At 42.7% G+C, this 19,007-nt stretch overlaps 2 protein-coding genes across 29 annotated transcripts in view; one reads left to right on the plus strand and one right to left on the minus strand.

Moving 5' to 3' along the window:
- Positions 1-16,140, minus strand: part of NCEH1 (neutral cholesterol ester hydrolase 1) — a 55,571-nt gene extending 39,431 nt beyond the window's left edge. The window contains exon 1 of the mRNA XM_070583168.1: positions 15,769-16,140. Coding sequence (XP_070439269.1) covers positions 15,769-15,999 — 231 coding nt within the window. The 5' untranslated portion in view covers positions 16,000-16,140. The remainder of the gene's footprint in view (positions 1-15,768) is intronic.
- The window catches only part of ECT2 (epithelial cell transforming 2), a 108,164-nt gene continuing 105,191 nt past the window's right edge, over positions 16,035-19,007 (plus strand). For 14 of the 28 annotated variants that reach the window (XR_011529331.1, XR_011529340.1, XR_011529333.1 and 11 more), the window contains exons 1-3: positions 16,035-16,168; positions 16,819-16,922; positions 18,894-18,996. The gene's annotated coding sequence lies outside the window, so the exon portion shown is untranslated. Of the gene's footprint in view, positions 16,384-16,818; positions 16,923-18,893; positions 18,997-19,007 lie in introns of those variants that run through there. The other 14 variants (XR_011529328.1, XR_011529330.1, XR_011529329.1 and 11 more) reach the window with 6 other exon arrangements.

Below are 19,007 nucleotides of genomic sequence, written 5' to 3' on the forward strand. Positions count from 1 at the left end.
CACCCGGGATCCGAACCTGCGAACCCCGGGCCGCCGAAGCGGAATGTGTGCACTTGACTGCTGTGCCACCGGGCCGGCACCTAAATTTTTTATAGCATAATTATATAGAAGTTTGAGTATATAAAAAAAATTCAGTCCTTTAATTTACTAAAGGAATTATGCTTCTATGGGAAAAAAATTTTAAAAGTAGCTGTGACAGCCAGGGATTATAGAACTTAAAGAAAATTCTCCACCCTCTGACATCCACCTACTGCCCAAACACACCTTTTACCCACTCACATTCTTACACACCACTTCCCTGTACACAACTTTGCCTGCACAACTTATCTGTCTCACCCATGCAGTACGTACTTTCCTCCAGGATATAGAAGGGCCAACTGTAGGGTTCTATCTGTTACTGGAATTTCTCCTGCTTTGTCTCATGACCAAATTCCAGCTCATGCTTCAGTATGCATCTCAAGTGCCTCCTGCTCTGTGGCACCCTGTCCAACTCACTCCTTGGACAGTCACTCCTGCCTCAATACTCTCTAGTACTTGGCTCAAGCTTCTACTTGTTTTATTGCCACTGTCAGTTTCTAGATCTACCCCCTTCACCTTTGTTCTCCTAGGTCTAGCATACTGCCTGGTACATAATTAGTGCTCAGTCTAATAGCTGAAAGAATGATTACATTGCTGATTATGTTTCCTTTCACTGTTGTTCATGCTCTCTGAAAAAGCAGGACCCCATCTCATTTTCCTACTTGGGCTCTTTCTGGAGAGGGCACAGGAATCCAGGGCAAAAGAAGCATGTTTTGCTGGTTGATCTTACTGATGATGCCTCATTTGAGAAGTGAGAATGTACAGGGAAAACTTCCTCTCAGGAGGTTGTCGCCACCTCTCTTTACTGTAAAAGCTGTCTGGGGACATTGGGTCACTCACCATTTATTCACTCAGCAAATGTGAGAGTTTACTTTGTGCCAGGTACTTTTAGGAGCTGGGTCCACAGAGGTGAAGCCCATAGACATGCTCCCTCCCCTCACAGAGCTTCCAGCCTGGCAGGGAAGACAGAATTACAGAGGGAGACAAATTACTCAGGAGTAATTCAACAGATAATTACGAATGGCAGTCTGTTCTATGGAGGGAAAGAACAGGGTGGAGGAAAAGAGGAAAATCGAAGTGAGAGGGGCAGTAGACTGGGTGGTTAAAACAAGAGCTCAGGTTCTCTAACCTTAGACCCAACCCCTGTGACGAATATGCAAGACGCTTTTGTCTCAAGCAAGTCTCCACAGCTGCCAACAGCTGCAGTGTCTGTTTGAAACTTCAAACAAAGAATGACTTTCTGAAGTGGTGGCTTAGGGACACAAGAAAGACTGACTTAAAGAAGTTTTTGTTTAAGACAAAAAGCCACTAAAACCAAACAAGAGTAGAAAAACAAATTGTTTTCCATCACATTATATATTTTGGCACCAAAATTTAACTACTACTCTACAGGTTTGTAACAGAGAATATTTTTAATAAGTAGTTTAAAGATTAATTTACTAAGTAGTACTTATTCTTGAAAAACACCAGGCACTGGTTGCGTGCTTTCATAATCCTACTGTTAGCTTACTTAAAGTCACCATAATTAAAACGGTGAATGTATCTTAATGACGCAAGACTGAGACTAGTTCCACCCCCATGGATCAGTCATGTAAAGATCTCCTGCAAACTTTTATTTTATACCTTTCAGAAACTCAACAGAACTAGCTCCTTGTATGTGCCATGCTCTTCCACCTCGGAATTTTGCATCTACTGTTTTCTCATCCTGGGATGCCCTTCCTTCCGCATCCACCCGATGTGCTTCTTCTCATCCTTTCATACTCAGCTCAGCCGGCACTTCCTCTGGGGTTCTCTGCCTGAGTCCCTCAGCCTTCCGCTGCTGGGCCCCCACAGCGCCCACTCCGTACCACAAACCCCAGCATTCAGCACGTTTGTTGGAATTGCCTACTTGTTGGTTTTTCCAAAATAGAACGTGAGCACCTCAAGGTCTCTGCTGTGTCTAGCACATTCCAGGCGATTAGTTTGCTGAAAATACACTGGCATTTTAGAGAAGGAATAATGCCTGGTTTTCCTTTATGAACAGAAAGAGGAAGAGCTGTAACAGAGTATAACACTATACATTAAAGTATAACTTCAATGTTTACAAAAAGACTAAGTAAACCTGGTTCTCCCACATGCACATAAAACCACCTTTCTGCAATCTTTATTGCAACTTTAACGATAACAGGTATATGGACCTTAAAAATGCCACCCATGGCTGCTTGCCACTGTCTGAAACCTGAAAAATGGAAAAAAATGGCAGTGGGGGAGGCGAGAGAATGACATAAAGACATTCAACCACTGAAAACATTCAAACGAAAGTCCAACTTTTTAAGCAGTTAAAATTCTATGGTTTGCCCAATAATATGCTTTTATGGAGTCAGGAAATCATGTTAATGTTCTTAGAGTAATTGAAAATCACTTCCAAACAGGTTCCTTCTGTAGATATAACCAATAACAATGTTTTTTCTTTTCATCCAAGACTATCTTCGTTTAAGTTGTAGAATGACGCAACGTTGGTCGGCTATATGGGGAAATAAGACTAACAAGTTATTGGTCTTGGTCAGTAGGAACTTCTGAGGCTGCTAAGACCCAAATCTGGCACATGGTGTGTCCTGTAAAATCCTGGTCCACTGTCCTTGACAAAAGTATAGTACATGCATTTAAATGGTCCACTGCTAACTACAGAATTAATAGGCATCAGTCTACAAGGGAGCAAGTTTAATATTCATCTGTTTTAATATTCACCTCATTCTGAAGCAGACAGGAAAAGCTACTTACCCGGTAAGAGTCTAAATTTTAAAATGTGTTTTCACAGAGATGAACCTACCAACACTAATTTACAGTTAAGTATTTGGGGGATGGGGAGTTTCTTTACTTTTTATTTCCCCTTGTTTTTAATTAAAAAAAAATATATATATATATATTTAAAGATTTTATTTTTCCTTTTTCTCCCCAAAGCCCCCCAGCACACAGTTGTATAGTTTTAGTTGTGGGTCCTTCCAGCTGTGGTATGTAGGATGCCACCTCAGCATGACCTGATGAGCCATGCCATGTCTGCGCCCAGGATCGGAACCGGCGGAACCCTGGGCCGCCAAAGTGGGAGTGTGCAAACTTAACCACTCGGCCATGGGGCCTGCCCGCTATATATTTATTTTTTAAAATGTACTACATTGTTATATATATAAAACTATTATATATATTTATATAAAACTATTTAGTACATCAGTAATATCCATCAGTAACCTCCATGTCAGGTTTAATCAGAAGCTATAAAGTTTATTTTGGCTATTTCCAGACAGAAATGATAGCTCAATATCAACACTGCCGAAGTCAAAACAGTTTTGGCAGACATTCTTGAAACGGTTCCAACAAACAGGCTACAGGTTGAGAGGCTGAAATGTAAAAGCCACAGTTACCTGGGCTGTTACATTTGTAACACCAGGATACAGAGCTGATGGCCTGATTCCATCCTCATGTGCCTCAATCTCTCAGGAGAATTCAACACACATGACCACTCCCGCTTGGTGGTTCCTTGGTTTCTTTCACACTATTTCCCCAGGTTTCCTCTCTGTTCCCTGACTGCTCTGTCTCCTTTGTTGGCTCCAACCTCTTCTCTGAAACTCTAAAACTACTCTCTTTCATTCAACATTGTTTCCTTAGGGGATTTCATGGCTTTACGGGATTTCAATTACCACTGACCTGCCAACAAATTTCCCCATATTTCCTACATTTTCCTCTGTATAATCACTTGTCACATATTTTTGGCACCAGATCGTAGGTAGAGGAAGGCCAAGTGCTGTTTGTTTTGTGAATTGCTATAACCCCAGTGCCCGGCACATAATGATTGTTCAGTTAACGAACCACAGAGGTCAAGGTGAATTTCTTCTATTATGGTGGTCAATTGAAACCTTTAATAACTTTAGGAGTCAAAGTCATCTTTTCCATAGTTGTGGGACAGACCTCTGGACCCAAGAGATGGCAATAATTTGAGCAAATCCAAAGCCCTTTGTTGAGGAAAAATCAACCCGGCTTGCAAGTACTTCACTACCTTCACATAGTGGCAAGGTGGTCACATCGGGACCGAATTCAAGTAAAGCACTTTAATTTATATGACAAAATGTCATATCACCAGCTGTACCTTAGGAACCTAAAGTCTAAGGAACTCTTTTCAGGTGACACAGAATATTCTAAAATGAATTGATACCTTGGCAAAGCCCAGTGAAGATCTTTGATCTAAGACAGTAATAGTCTAAGAGACAGACAATATCTCCAGCTTTTAGAGCACTAACTCCAAAGCCAGAATGCCTGAATTAGAATTCTAGCTCCGGCTGTGTAACTTGGGCAAGTTACTTAACCCCTCTGTGCCTCATTCCCTTCATTTACAATACAGGAATAAAAATAGTACTACGTCACAGGGTTGTTATAAAGATTGAGGTGCTATCCATGTAAAATGGTTAGAACAGGATGAGTTAGTGACGCTGCTGCTGCTGATTCATACATGCAGTTAGAACATGAGCCAACTGAGCCGGTAGACTCTGAAACTTTAACCACAGGAAGAAGTTTTTAGTTCTTGCTATATACCAAGCACTGTGCCAAGAATCTTATATACACAATCACATTTAATCCATCTGGCAAGCCTTGAGGGAGGCGCTACAAGTGTCATTACCCCACTTTTACAGGTAAAGAAACTAAAGTTTAGAGAGTTTAAGAAACTTGCCCAACTAGTTTCACAACTAGCAAGGGCTACGCCAGGATTTAAACCCAGTAGCAGTAGCCAACAGCAGTCCAGATTAAGATCTACACCTGTATAGAATCCACAAACCTGAGATCAGTAGCAGATTGACAAGAATAAGAGTGAAAATAAAAGAATAAAAAATGGCATATTACTATTGGAGTGTACTGGAGACAACTGCTAAAAATCAGATCTGGACTAAATACATTTCTTATGTGCCAGGGACTGCTCCAAGTGCTTTACATATTAATGTGTGATGATGATGACCAACAATAACACTTTATATACATTATCTCATGCCATCTTCACGATAATTTTATGGGCCAAGTAATGTGGCCATTTACTAGATCAGGAAAGAAACTCACAGGTTAAATACACTCTTCAAGGTCACACAGCTAATGCTCAGAGCCTGGATTTGAACACAGGTCTCCCCGATCCCCAACTCCATGCTCTTAAACACTATGAAAACGGTCCCCCAAACTTGGTAAATATCCCAACAGTATCATGAGTTTTTTTGTAAAATAAGGATCTATAGTCAACTAAATTTGGGACTCACAGTGTATTCTCTAAGATTCAATATACACATTAGTAAGGTAGGAATTCTGAAATATTTTACAGTTAAAAAAGAAACCCTGGTGAACTCTGTTAACTCAGCATTTCCCAGTCTTATTTAACCATGGAACCTTCTTCAATGTGTAATATGTATTAAAATCCTCCAGGACTAAAATTTGTAAATACATAATACATTCCTTCCCTGTGTGACACTTTCTTAATGTGGATCACACAGCTAGTACAAAAGATGTCAGAGTGGAGGGGGTGGCGGGAAGGGGAGGAGAGGAGACTGAACAATCATAATAGGAAGCTGTAGAATAAAGTTGAAAGGGCTGTGGAGACCAGCAGACCTGGCTCACAGCCAGCCTCCCCAGGCAGTCATGTGTCTGCAAACCAGTTACTTAACCTTGCTGAGCTTCTATTTCCTTTCTCATAAAAATGAGGACTTGAACTACTATTTCACAAGTTAGTTGTGTTTATCATTCAGTAAATGGATCCATTATCCCGATATCTGCCAGCAATCTTATTCCACTAAAAGCAGATCAGCTTCTAAGAGCAAAAGAATTGACTTGCCTTGCTAAGAAAGTCAAGCAAGCAGGGATTATTGCTGCTCTGGACTTGCTTCTCACTAACAAGGAGGAACTGTGCCATGAAATGGAAGTGACTGAAACGCTGGGACAGCGTGACCGTGTCTTAGAACTGATGCAGAAACTAGGAGCAGTGAGATAAACATCTTGCACTTTAGGAAAATAGACTTCAGAACCATCAGATAAAAGGCACTTTGAGTCTCAGGGCATATCATGGGACAGGTAGCACAGAAGAACGTCAGTCAAATTAATTTCTCATGGGGCATTCATCAATTAACCATTCAGGAGGAAAAGGGAAAGGCAGAATGGTAGCAAATGAATGTGAATTCGCCAGCCATCTTTTAAGGAGGCTGCCTGTAACTATAATTAACATTTAGCTAGAAATAGGCACAAAATTCATTACAAATTCAAAAACAAACATAAATCTGCAAAAATACTATGAGGAAGTTAGAAACCCAGAAAATAGCAAGGCTTGCAAAAAAAAAAAAAGTTGCAAAGGACAACAAAAAGCCGTTTTTGGGTAAATTCAGAGTCAGAAGCACCTGGGAGCACTAGGTCTGCCCCTTGGGGAAAATGGAGCAACACAGAAGACCGAAGAAAGCGGAACCATGAATTCCTATTTTCTCTACCGTGAATGAGCTTCAAACAAACAAACAAAAAGCCTAAAACATTAAGAGAGAATTTATGCCTATGATAGGCAAGAAAACTTATGATTTGGGGGGGGGGAAGCTTGTACATAAATATCAACATAAGGAAAGAAATATAAGGGCCATAAAAGAAAAACAAAATGCTAGCAGAGTGTAAAGGCTGACTGGGGAAAGAGGGGAAGTATCCACAAGAGACGATTTATTTTTTTTGAGGAAGATTAGCCCTGAGCTAACATCTGCTGCCAATCCTCCTCTTTTTGCTGAGGAAGACTGGCCTTGAGCTGACATCCATGCCCATCTTCCTCTACTTTATATGTGGGATGCCTACCAGAGCGTGGCTTGCCAAGCGGTGCCATGTCCACACCCAGGATCTGAACCTGTAAACCCTGGGCCGCTGAAGCGGAACGTGCAAACTTTGCTGCGCCCCCGGGCCGGCCTTTAGAGATGATTTTTGAGTAGGTGTTGAAAGATGTGTGGGATGTGGCCAAAGTGAGGGGGTGGGAGGGCATGTGATGCAAGGGTGACAACAGGAGGAAAGGTGTCAGATACGAGTGTGTCGACTGTCCTGGGAACACTGTGAGGCTAGATTCAGCAGAGCGGTACCAGGCTGTGGCAGGCCCTAAGCACCAGCTAAGGAACTTAGTATTTTTATTCTGCCACTATCCTGGGGGACGGGCAGCCAGGGAGTGAGGGGTAGGGGGTGGGTTCCAGGAAGGTTCACAGTCAGATTTGAGCAGAACAGGGAGCACAGGCATCATCCTACTACTTTGACTGGGTTACGCTGGTCAGTGCAAGTCAAAGAAACGTAGGTGAGCATCTATCCAGATTTGTCTGGGAATAATTCTGGTTTAAAATGGTTGTCCTGGCAAGATTATTAATAGCAGCCTTTATCACTCTCAAAAAATGCCCTGGTTGGATAATAAATTATATGGCTACCTAGGTATATGCAACTTGGGGACTGTGTTTAATAGCAGTAATAATAAACATGTATTTAAATAGTTACAAACTTTAGAGAGGAGAGCTTCCCAGCAGGTATGCCACAAATAGGTTACAGGTGGGCCACAAGATATTGATGGTTAGGTGTTTTATAGTGGTAAAAACTTAAAACCATTTTTTATAACTATTGAAAAAATTTATCAGAGTTGGCATTCTATTTGAGAACCACTTGTATAGTTCTCCTTATAAATCTTGTGAATTCCGTCATTCAAGCTCACGCAGATTCCCCCCACATTTGTTCCAGGCTCCCCTGGCATCTTCACGGATGTAATCAAGTCTCTGGCAGGAAAAAAGATTGGGAAACACTAGAGGAGATTAATTTAACTGTTAGAGATCAAAAAAAGTCAGGACACCGTGTACAAGTTATCATGAGCATTCCCATACGCGTGGTCACCGCTATGAGGGGCCTGTCAGAGAGACAGCACCAGGGAGAAAAAGGACCAAATCCATCATGGAGGACTTTGTTTTCAGGTCAGCCTGGCCCAGCAGAGAGAATGAAACTAGGAGTCCCAGAATTCTGATTCCAGTCGCTATTCTGCCAGTATAACTAATCATGAGACCTTGGGGATGTCATTGACCCTTTCTGGACTTCCATTTCCTCACTTGACAAATGGAAATAACTAATGCTCGCCAGTTATTTATTGTAAAAATAAAATGAGATGACAGCAGTGAAACCCTCTGTAAAACCTAGAGTGCTACATAAAGGTAAGGTATAATAAAAAATGATGTTCTTTAGGGTCTCATTGCTATTAGGGTTAGCCTCCTCTTCCTCTCACCGCTGGTGTCCCCCTGGCGTGTCCTTGGCAGGATCTCCCAATCTTACTCTCAGTCCATACCCATTCACCCCCAGTACTTCCACCACCCCCCGTTCACTGACCACTCCCAATTCCGTATGTCCAACCCCGCTCGCTCACTCTCCTGAGCTCTGGTCTTGTGTATGCAGGCTATTTATGAACAGCTATCCTTGGACCGGTCCCATGGACACTGCAGAACAAGGTCCAAAAATCTATTGGATCTTCACTCTTAGATCTGCTCTTTTTCCTAAATCAGAGTCATCATCGCCATTCACCCAGTTACTCCGGAGTCTGTCCCAGGAGTCATCTCTGACTTCTTTCCCTCCTTCACTCCATACTCTCTCTCCGTCAGCAACTCTGGTGAGCTTCACTCCAAACCTGTCCTACTTTATTAGCTCATGCCCCCACCTCTCACCTGGATTCCTTCCTAAGTAGTCTCTCACCTTCACTTGCTTTCTTAAACTCTAGTCTCTACACTGAGAAAGACTGTTCTGAAACACAGATTTGATCACGTGATTTCCCTACTAAAAATCTTTCAGTGGCTCCTTTCTTGGCCCACAAAGCCCTTTATTATCTGGCCTGTGCTTCCTTCCTGCCTCATCTCCCGACTTTTGAGCTTTATGCTCCAGCCAGTCAAATCCACTTTTAGTTCTTTAGCTGTATCATCCTCTCCCATTGGAATGTCCCTTCTGGTTGGAATGCCCTCCTCACCCTCTGTTCTCCCCTCTCTTCTCTTCCCCCACCTCCTTCACTCCACTAGCTCCTATGGAAATACAGTCTAGTACAATGAATGAGTAAGCTCCTGAGCTCGGAGTAAGACAGGCTGGAACAGAATCATGATTCCACCTCTTATAACCTGTGTCATCCTGAGCAAGTTACTTTTCTTTGCATTTCAGTTTCCTCCTTTGTAAGATAAGAAAAATAAGAACACTCGCCTCATCGAATTATAGCATGGACTAAATGAATTACATGCAAAGCACATAGCACAGAATCTGGCGCAAAGTAAATACTCACCACGTGCTTAAAAGATGTCAGTTATTTTTACGGTAAACACTCAACCTGGATAACTCAGATTAGATGGCAATGTGAAAGCGAAACAGTTCCCCATGCCCAGGTCTACATTAGACACCCTTTTTAAGGCTTTTGTGGCAACCCATAAATGCCTCTATCATGACTCTCCTTCTGTCACTCAAGCGCACACTCTGTAACTATCAATAGGTTTATCTGCCCTCCACTCGACTGTAAACTCCTCAAGATTAGATATGTGCCTTTTTCATTTTTGTTTTGCCAGTTCCTAGCATTGCTGTTCAGTTAATATTTAATGAATGAGTGATGGCTTCCAAATGGTAGGATTTTAATTTTATTTTGGAAACACAAAGATAGACTGTTAAAATTTCATAATGTGACACATATTAGGGAATATAGCTAGGTTTGCCACTGGGAAATTCAATTACATTTCTTAATTCTTTATAAACATAAAATGAAGGCGAAAACAAGTGGTAGACAGTTCTCACATAGTTTTATGTGGCAGTAAAATCAAACATATACTCATGATTTTAAAAGAAGTACTTTTGCGTTAATAGCATGTTTGAGACTGATTATTGCACTTTCACACCTCACAGAAATGTCTTCAGATCAAGCTAAAGCCATATGTTAGAAATACGATGTCCCATTAAAATACAGTAATAATGATGGTATTTCTGAGCTCAGGGCTATATTTGTAGAGTTCTAGGAAAAATTAAAAGGAAAACTATAAATCAGGCATTGTCTAACACACCTGGCAGCAAATCAATCTGACCTTAGTCTTCAAATGCATCCACCAGGAGGTGCTATCTACCGAGATCAGCTCAGATTGCTCACCTGTCAGACTGATCCTGATTAAATACTTCCCTAGAAGCTTTTATTTTTCTTGGTGAGAAAGGTTGGTCCTGAGCTAACAATCAGTGCCAATCTTCCTCTTTATGTTTGAGGAAGATTGTCCCTGAGCTAACAGCTGTGCCCGTCTTCCTCTATTTTGTACGTGGGACGCAGCCACAGCATGGCTTGATGAGCAGTGTGTAGGTCCACGCCCAGGATCTGAACTTGAGAACCCTAGGCCACCAAAGCAGAGGGCACGAACTTAACCACTACACCACTGGGCCGGCCCTCTGATGTTATTCTTAACGCCCGTCTGCCGCCAGGTGTTTAAAGAAAATCTCATCAAATAAGCTAAAAATTATTGTAGTTGGTGAAATCTTTCACTTACATGAAGAAATATGTATCATGACAGGTCTGAAAAGAGGTAGACAAAACTTTTATTATTTACTAATGCTTTCAAGTTAAATTTACCTGACATTAGTAAACATTCCAGTTCATGAAGGGTTATGAAAAAGGTTAGCAAATTGAAGCTCTGGATAGCATCCAGCTGAGCTGTCAATTAAATCACTCCCATACAGCCCAAAGGCACAGCATGCACAGAAAATTCTGGTGAGATTACTTTAGATTTGACCAGGTTTGGGGACATTTTACAGGACGAAAAACCAGGCTCAACTGGTCTGAAAGCACGGTCATCCATAAGAAATGGGAGAACACTCAGCAGAAATACCAGTTTCAACAACCTCTCTTTCACATTACGTCATCAAAAAGATACATAGTATAAGAACTAGTAAATTAGGAGGTAATCAAGACAAGCCAAGCCAAGCTCTTGCTCTGAACTCCCTTCAGATACCCTTATAGCCATCAGTCACCATCTTCACCACCCCTGTAAACTGTCCATGACCTCTCTCTCCTATGAGCCTCTGTAACTGTATCTCTTCTGCAACACCTGACAGCTACCTTTTTAATAGCTGTATATTAACATGGCTTCTCCATTCTGCCAGGCTGTAGTGTCTTTTAGATCATTTTAGCATCTCCCTAAAACCTCACACAGTAGGCTTTCAATCTGTTTTACATCTCAGTGACTGAGCATGAAGCATCCACTTGTGACAGCTGTATCAGGGGATCCAGGATGCCTTTTTCAAAGAAATCTGCTTTTTTTCATAGAACAATTACTAAAATATTAACCACATTGATACGTGTATGCACATCAATTCCACTTTAGAAGTAGGAAATCTACGAAAACCTACTACGAAAAAGGGTTTTAAATAATTTCTTATGGTATGTTCATTGTAGAAAAACGAGAATATACAGGTTTGAACCTTGAAGATATAACCTTACAACCCAGAAAAAAATCACTGTATTTTAAATTATATCCTTCTGCTTTTTCTATATGTATATAAATAGAGATATACATAACTATATGTTTTGATATGGACATTTTAAATGGGATAATGGCATACACGCTGTTTTGTGGCATTTTCCCACTTAATGTACAGCACAAATCTTTTGTAGGCCATTCACTGTTACTTTACAACCTAAATTTTTTGACTGTATACTATTCCAAAATATGGGTTTACCATAATTTACTTAATTTCTTATTGTTCTTAAGTTTTCATTCTTTTATGTATTTATTTATTTATTGTTTTTTTAATTGCTTTTTCTCCCCAAATCCCCCCAGCACATAGATGTATATTTTAGTCTTGGGTTCTTCTAGTTGTGGCATGTGGAATGCCGCCTCAACATGGCCTGATGAGCGGTGCCATGTCCAAGCCCAGGATCTGAACCAGTGAAACTCTGGGCCGCTGAAGCAGAGCGCGCCAACTTAATCACTCCGCCACGGGGCCAGCCCTTCATTCTTTCAAATAATGCTGCAAAAAAAGAAAGATGAAAAAGGTTACTGAGGGGGCCACTCAGTGGCGTGGTGGTGAAGTTTGCACGCTCTGCTTCAGCGGCCTGGGGTTCACCAGTTTGAATCCTGGGTGTGGACCTACCCACTGCTATCAAGCCATGCTGTGGTGGCATCCCACATACAAAATAGAGGAAGATTGGTACAGATGTTAGCTTGGCGACAATCTTCCTCAAGCAAAAAGAGGAAGATTGGCAAGAGATGTTAGCTCAGGACCAATCTTCCTCACCAAAAAAAAAAAAAAAAAAAGGTTACTGAATGTTCTCCCATATTTCTCAAAAATAGTAGCGCTTTTGGACTAGTTGAACAAGGTTTCTGATCCTATAAAATGTTTCCATATTTATAGCTACAGCTTTGCCTATATCCATGATTACTTAAATTCATCCAGAGAAATTGCTGGTTCAAAGAATAAACATGCTTCTCTGGCTTCCAACAGATATTGCCGAACTCAGCAGTGCACAGTTCTCAGTATCTTCATGTGTACTGGGATTACCACTTTTTAAAATCTTTGCTTGCATAGCATTTTGAAGTCGGTATTCAGAAACTCCCCTAAAACTCCCTCCTTTTGTCCTTCTGGTTTCCAGCTGCCCAGTCTTCATCTAAACCTCTCTCCACTGCTCTTCCCAGACCCACTTTTGTTTGTGCTTTTCCCCTGCTCAAGTCTTATGATGGCTTTGCTCTAACACTGAAATTTGCCTAGCTAGTATTTTATCCCCTTAGACTCTTAGAGCCAAAGTATCAACCAACTAATCTGATAAACTAATCCAGGCTCATGTAAAGGGGCTCTCTCCCAGCAACATGTGTGCAATGTGACTCGAGCAGGGTAAGGAAAACATACTATCTCCATCTGGAATGCTTTTTATTTATCTCAAAGAACAGTGGTTCTCAAATTTTGCTGCACATTGAAATCACCTAGGGAGCTTTTAAACAACACCAATGCCTGGGACTCACCTTCTAGAGATTCTGAATAAAATTTTATATAGGGTGTGACTTGGGCATCAGGACTTATTAGAGCTCCCCAGGGGATTCTAATAGGGCATCTGTGTTTGAGATGACTAAGAGAAAGATCCCAAGTAGCTTCTTCTTAAGTAATAGTGGAAGGCCCCAAGGAAGAAAAGCACAATGAACATAATCCCAGTAATTTGACTTATCTGCAGAGGATAAAGGAGACAAGAAGGGGCAGTGAGGGGTGACGCATTTGCTAATGACAACAGAAGAAATGTAGCATTCATAGTTCTTGATGCTAGGCAGGTGCCTGCTGTGTTAGGAAGGAGGCCAAGCTTCAGGTCTGAAGCAGCTTCATTTGCTTTCGTAATTGAGCCAATCAACTTTCACTAAAATTAACCGGCATGCAATTAATTTCATGGGAGCTCTCCAGCTTTCAGTGAGATAAAATGCTTCCAGTTTACATTAGTTTTATTGTTTCAGCAAAGTTGGGGAATCCCACAGATTTTCCCCACAATCCATAGGGGACCTTTGGGACAACTTTTAGAAGAACACTACAAGTTCCAGACATTTAAATACATTATTAACCTCACAGCAACCTTACAAGGCAGCTATTTGCCCTATTTTCCATGGAAAACTGAGGATCAGAAAAGATTAGTAAATTGCCTGGCCTCACAGGCAGTAAGCGACCTGGCTGGGATGGGATGGGATGGGATTCAGGGAGGCACGACTCTAACAGTCACGCTCTTATTAACATACAACGCCTCAAGCCATGTTGCCTTTTCCCCAGGACAATTTGAAGCGACACTGGTAAATTGCCTTAAAGGGCAGAAGATGCTTCCACGTGGTCTGAATGATATTTCTGATGTTCCACAATTCAGAAGACAACTGATGAGAGCCACTTCTGTGCAAACCCACTCCCAGGCCACAGTGTCAGGTGACCGTGTTTTGTTACCCCATCCAACTCTGTGACTCGGCCTTACACACACTATTGTTCCCAACAACAGCCGAGGGCACATTCTGGAAAGGACCACGGGGACCAAAGTCCTCGCCTCCGGCGGCTGGCAGTCCAGCTGAGGATGAAAAGCTTTTCTCCAAACCTGGCTTTTCCCAAATTACTTATGGTGGAGAAGACCTCCTTGGTGACCTGAAAACTAAGAAGAATTTCTGTGGCCAATATAGCAGTTTGATTCTTTTTTGCCCTGTTCTTCTTATTCTTATTAGCCATTATTTACTGTAGAAGGCCACTTAGCCCACCCAGGTAAAGACAATGGTACCCCAGAATCTTTGAAGGATGTTACTCTCAAATTACATAATTTCTGGAGGAAGAGGGACTGCAGCCTTCCTACATGAAGCCTGCCTTTCTTGGAACCCATGCAAGAGAAGGGGCTGGTCATTCTTCCACCATGTCAACATCAGAGTAGGCAGGAGGGAGGTAAGTGGATCGATGGCTTCGTAGACCCTTCCTAAGGGACAACAGGCCACCTGGGTGGAGAACGTGACTGGATTCAAGACAAACAAATGCCTACTAGGAATGTGCTGCAAGCCCCTAGCCAAGGGGCTTTTTGATAGGACAGAGCCCCCAGAGACTATGTCATCCTACAGACACAATTAGAATGGACAGGAAAAGGAGCATCCATCCTCTAGGAAAATCAGGATTTTTTTTTGTCTCTCTTTCTCTAGACATTCCTGAAAAAAAAAAAAGGGGGTTTACAACGTTTAAAGCCCGTGGGTGGGGGACGGGAGGGGCTGGTTTTGCAGGAGGGTTCGGAGTTCAGATCCGGCAGGCTGCTCAGAAACACTGTTCAGTCTTAGGCTCAGCTTTGGCTGCAGATGGTAGTTTAGATTTTAGATTCTCTGAATGCCCTTTACAGGAGAACAAACCCCAGGCAGGGAAACAAAATACACACCCATGATACAGTAGAGAGAAATGTTACCCTGGCAGGGTAAGCCAGGGTACCCTGGCTCGGGCAGACGTTATCTCCTTCAAGGACAAAAAGTAAACGTTGCAGGCAAGCAGAAACCACAGGCACCAGGCAAACAGCCGCTGCCGTCCCGCCGCCTCTCCCGCAGCCAGCCCCAGCCTCCAGGCCTCCTTTCTCGGGCTGAGCTGACAAACGCCACGCATGAAATGCGAGAGCCGCGCGGCTCCTCCAGTGCTTAGAGCCCTGACTGCTGCCCCCGGGATGCAGGGCTCCAGTCTGGGGACGTCGGGAGCTGGCCCGTGCCCGCTTCTGCTCTTAAGGTGGCTGCGTTGCCCAGAATGAGAGCCTGATTTTCCCAGAGCCTTCCTAAAACATTTAACTCCCTCTCCGCCGGCCCCTGTAGGAGAACGAAAATGGGGGAGGGATGGTTTATAAAATGATGCAGTATTGATTTTTGACGTTGCAAACCAAGAAAGGGGGGGGGATATTTAGGACAGACGAAGGGTTAAACGGTTGCCAAATTCTATTAGAGAACTTCACCTTCTCCGTCACCAATGCAGGCAAGGAGAGATAGATCTGGCCCGCGGCTAGCAAGAAGGAGGCGAATACGACACGCTGAAAATGCCAGACCGAACTACCTTAAAAAGCGATAGCCTCATTGCATTAGAAAAACATGCATTCTCGTGGGACGTGGTCCGGAAATTTTGTTTCCCCCTTCAAATACTGCTTGAGAAGAGAAACAGAATCAGCGCTGGGCTGCGTCTCACCACTTGCTGTGCGGTCCGAAAAGTCGCGTCCAGCAACATCAGCTTCCAGGGATCGGACACTGAGCTGGGCAGGGGAATGTAGATGTAATAGGCGGCCAGCGCCACCAGGGCGGTGAGCAGGACACAGGACGACTTCATCCTCCCCGGGGTCGGCTCGCCCGCGGGTTGAGGGCGAAAGGACGATGCCACCCAAAGACCTCCGGCAAGTTTCTGCCAGGGCCGGCGGCTCATTCACCGGTGTCTTATATGCCCAGGAGCCAATCAGAGGCGGCGTCGGGAGGAAGTAGGGGCGCTGACGTGCCCCCTCGTCGGTGTTCCTGCGAAGTGCTGCAGACGCTTCAGGTTAGAGAAGGCCCTGAGACTGCGCTGCGCACCGCACAGCGGACTCTGCAGGACACAGGTGTGTATTGCACGCCTGTGACCGAGGGCTCCCTCCTGAAGAAGATCCTCAAATGGAAACCTGGAACCGTTTCAGTGTGATGAGTCTCTCTGTCCAAAGCAGGAGGCCATTCTGACGCAAAATGGAGATGCCGAGAAAAATAATAAAAATCCACTGTCTTCTGGAACCAGACTTGCTATGGAATGTAAATTCTAGCTAATATGTGGTGAAAGGAGGTGACTACAAATTCTTATAGCTCGAGCAATGATAAGCCAGTAGTACATCTAGCACCCAAGCCGTGGTTTCCACATCCCATTCTCCAGTAAAAGGAACCACAGCTCTTTGGGAAAAAGCCTGATTCCAGGGCTGGGGCAGGTAAAATACAGGATGAGCCTGTTGTGCTAGAAGATAGGGAAGTGATCAATAATGATGGGGACTGGTCAAGAGGACACAGGTGGCGGCTTGAAGGATCTCCTAATGGCTAAAGATTGGATGATTTTAGTATCAAAGTAAATAATAATGATGGATTATAAACCATTGAATAAAATAAAAATCCAGGAGCCTATACTAATATAAATCAATAAATAAATGGGAAAACACCACCTGAAAAAAATTCTTTCAGTGGGTCAATGGTAGCAGAAAGAGCATTGAATCCAGATTTCTTGTTAAAGGTTGGAGCAGCAGTGAGTACAGAATGGGAGAGAGAACTTCACCAGCAGAACCACAACCTGAAATCCAGAAAGAAAACATTTGGAAGAACTGTCTCAAGGAGATGGTAAGAGAACGACTCCAAACTTATTGATTGAGGCCTTAAGACACCTGGTACATATAATTTTGCACCTTAATATAGTAATTTCAATTTAATCTGACCCAAAGAAGTCAGATAATCATAAATTTCGGACTGATAATGAGATTATTAGGAGAAAATTTGTTTCGTTTTCAAAGTTGGAGGGAAGCATTTATATGAAAGGCACACTTTAATGGTGTTTCAAGCTTGCAAGTTTGAGGTTATTGTTTTACGTTTTGATTTTTTGTAGTTACTAATTAAGCATATAACTAAACAGATAGAGATGTATATGTTTGTGGGTCAACGTATGTGCGTAAAGTTAAAGACTAATCTTTTAGGTGATTAGCAATAATCCCAGAGATATAAACGGAGCTGGCTACTGGATTGCTTAACATAACTTGCTCTCAGGTAAACTGTAAAATAACTTAAAGTTTTACCTTGTGGACTTTAATATTTTCTTCCTGGACTTTGATTATATTTGTAAAATCATAGATCTTAGAGCTGATGACAAAACAAAGAAACAACAACAAAAACCCCCACAGCTGACTCGTCAGTCTGTCTTCAGCCACTAGTAACAAGCCCAGTTCTATAGATGAGCCTCTCGAGGCCCAGAGCAGCTTGTTTATAGTCCTCTAGTTCGTAAGTGATGGAACCAGTCTTTACTTCTCCTACCTCCCTCAAGCAGTGCACTGAGAGATAGAAACTAAGGATCAAAGAAACCACAATACTTCCTAGTGCTTCTTCTACAGATCTGAGAGTTTTTGAAAATGAGACCAATTTGAGATAAAAGCCTTCAGCACTTGTTTCCAAAACTTAATTCATTCAACAAATATACCTGGCCCCCACTAGGAAATAACGGAGTCGGGGCAAGGCAGTAAGGTCTCCACTCTTTTTGATGTACATGCTTGGTGGTGATGGTGGTGGTGGGGTGAGTGTAAGGAAGGTACAGAAGGGAGAGCCAAACAATAAATAAATGATAATAGCTAACATGCATGGAGTGCTTACTATAAGCCAGGCTCTGTGTTGAGCAGTTTAAATGTATTAACACACAACAATTCTATGAAGTAGGTACTGTCATTATTCGGAAAGCAGAGGCATTGAAAGGTGAAGTGCTTTGCACCAGGTCACCCAGCTGGTGAAAGGTGTGGCTGGGATTTGAGCCCACAGAGTCAGCTCTCGTGCTCACGTGCTTTACCACTCAACTCCGCTGCTAAGTGATTAGGGCTATGAAGAAAATAGAACAGGGTCGTGTGACACTGTGTGGCTGGTGGCTGCTTTCAACTGGGTGATGAAGAGGACCTCTTTAAGGAGAAACCATGTGAACGGAGATCTGAACGACCAAGGAGACAGCCGTGCAGGAATCTAGAGGCCAAGGAACAAGTGCAGAGGCAATAAGGGGCTAATGAGGTTGAGGAACAGAAAGAGTGCTAGTGAGGCAGGAATAGTGGGCTAGAGGTGGTGGTCCCGGCACAGTCAGGGAGGCAGCACAAGCGCAGGAAGGCAGATGGTTTAGGACTGTGTAGGCTATGATAAGGAGTTTGAATGAGGCTTTGCAGCCGGGTAGTAACAGGATCTGATCTGTATTTGAAAAGAAGCACTCTAGCTGTGTGCAGAGCGCAGGCCAGTCAGGGGGCTTTTACAGGAGCCCAGATGAGATACAGTGATGGCCAGGAGTGGCAGTGTAGCAGTGCGATGGAGACAAGAGGCAGATTTAGGATATATTTTAGAGATGGGGGATGGTACATACTCAGAGATTGTAATGGGTGAAAAAAGAGAACGATCAATAAAATGCTCTGCTTCTAAGGAAATAAAGTGTAATTTGAGTCAAGCAATTGACATTTCCACTTATATAGAACTATCTGAAATTAGTTTTTATTAAAACCTCCTAATTATGTGACATAGCAATATCATTGCTTAACAAAATGTTTATTTTTATTACTGGAAATAATTTATCCAAAGTGCCATCTACTATGCCATGTGAAGTGGGCTTTTTCATCCAAGGACAAGGAGGACTTTAGTTCAACAAATACTTACTGAGTCCTGCTCTCTGCAAGCCACTATGGTAAGTGCTGT

Source organism: Equus przewalskii, chromosome 18 (genome assembly GCF_037783145.1).
Source record: "Equus przewalskii isolate Varuska chromosome 18, EquPr2, whole genome shotgun sequence".
NCBI classification, from domain to species: Eukaryota; Metazoa; Chordata; class Mammalia; order Perissodactyla; family Equidae; genus Equus; species Equus przewalskii.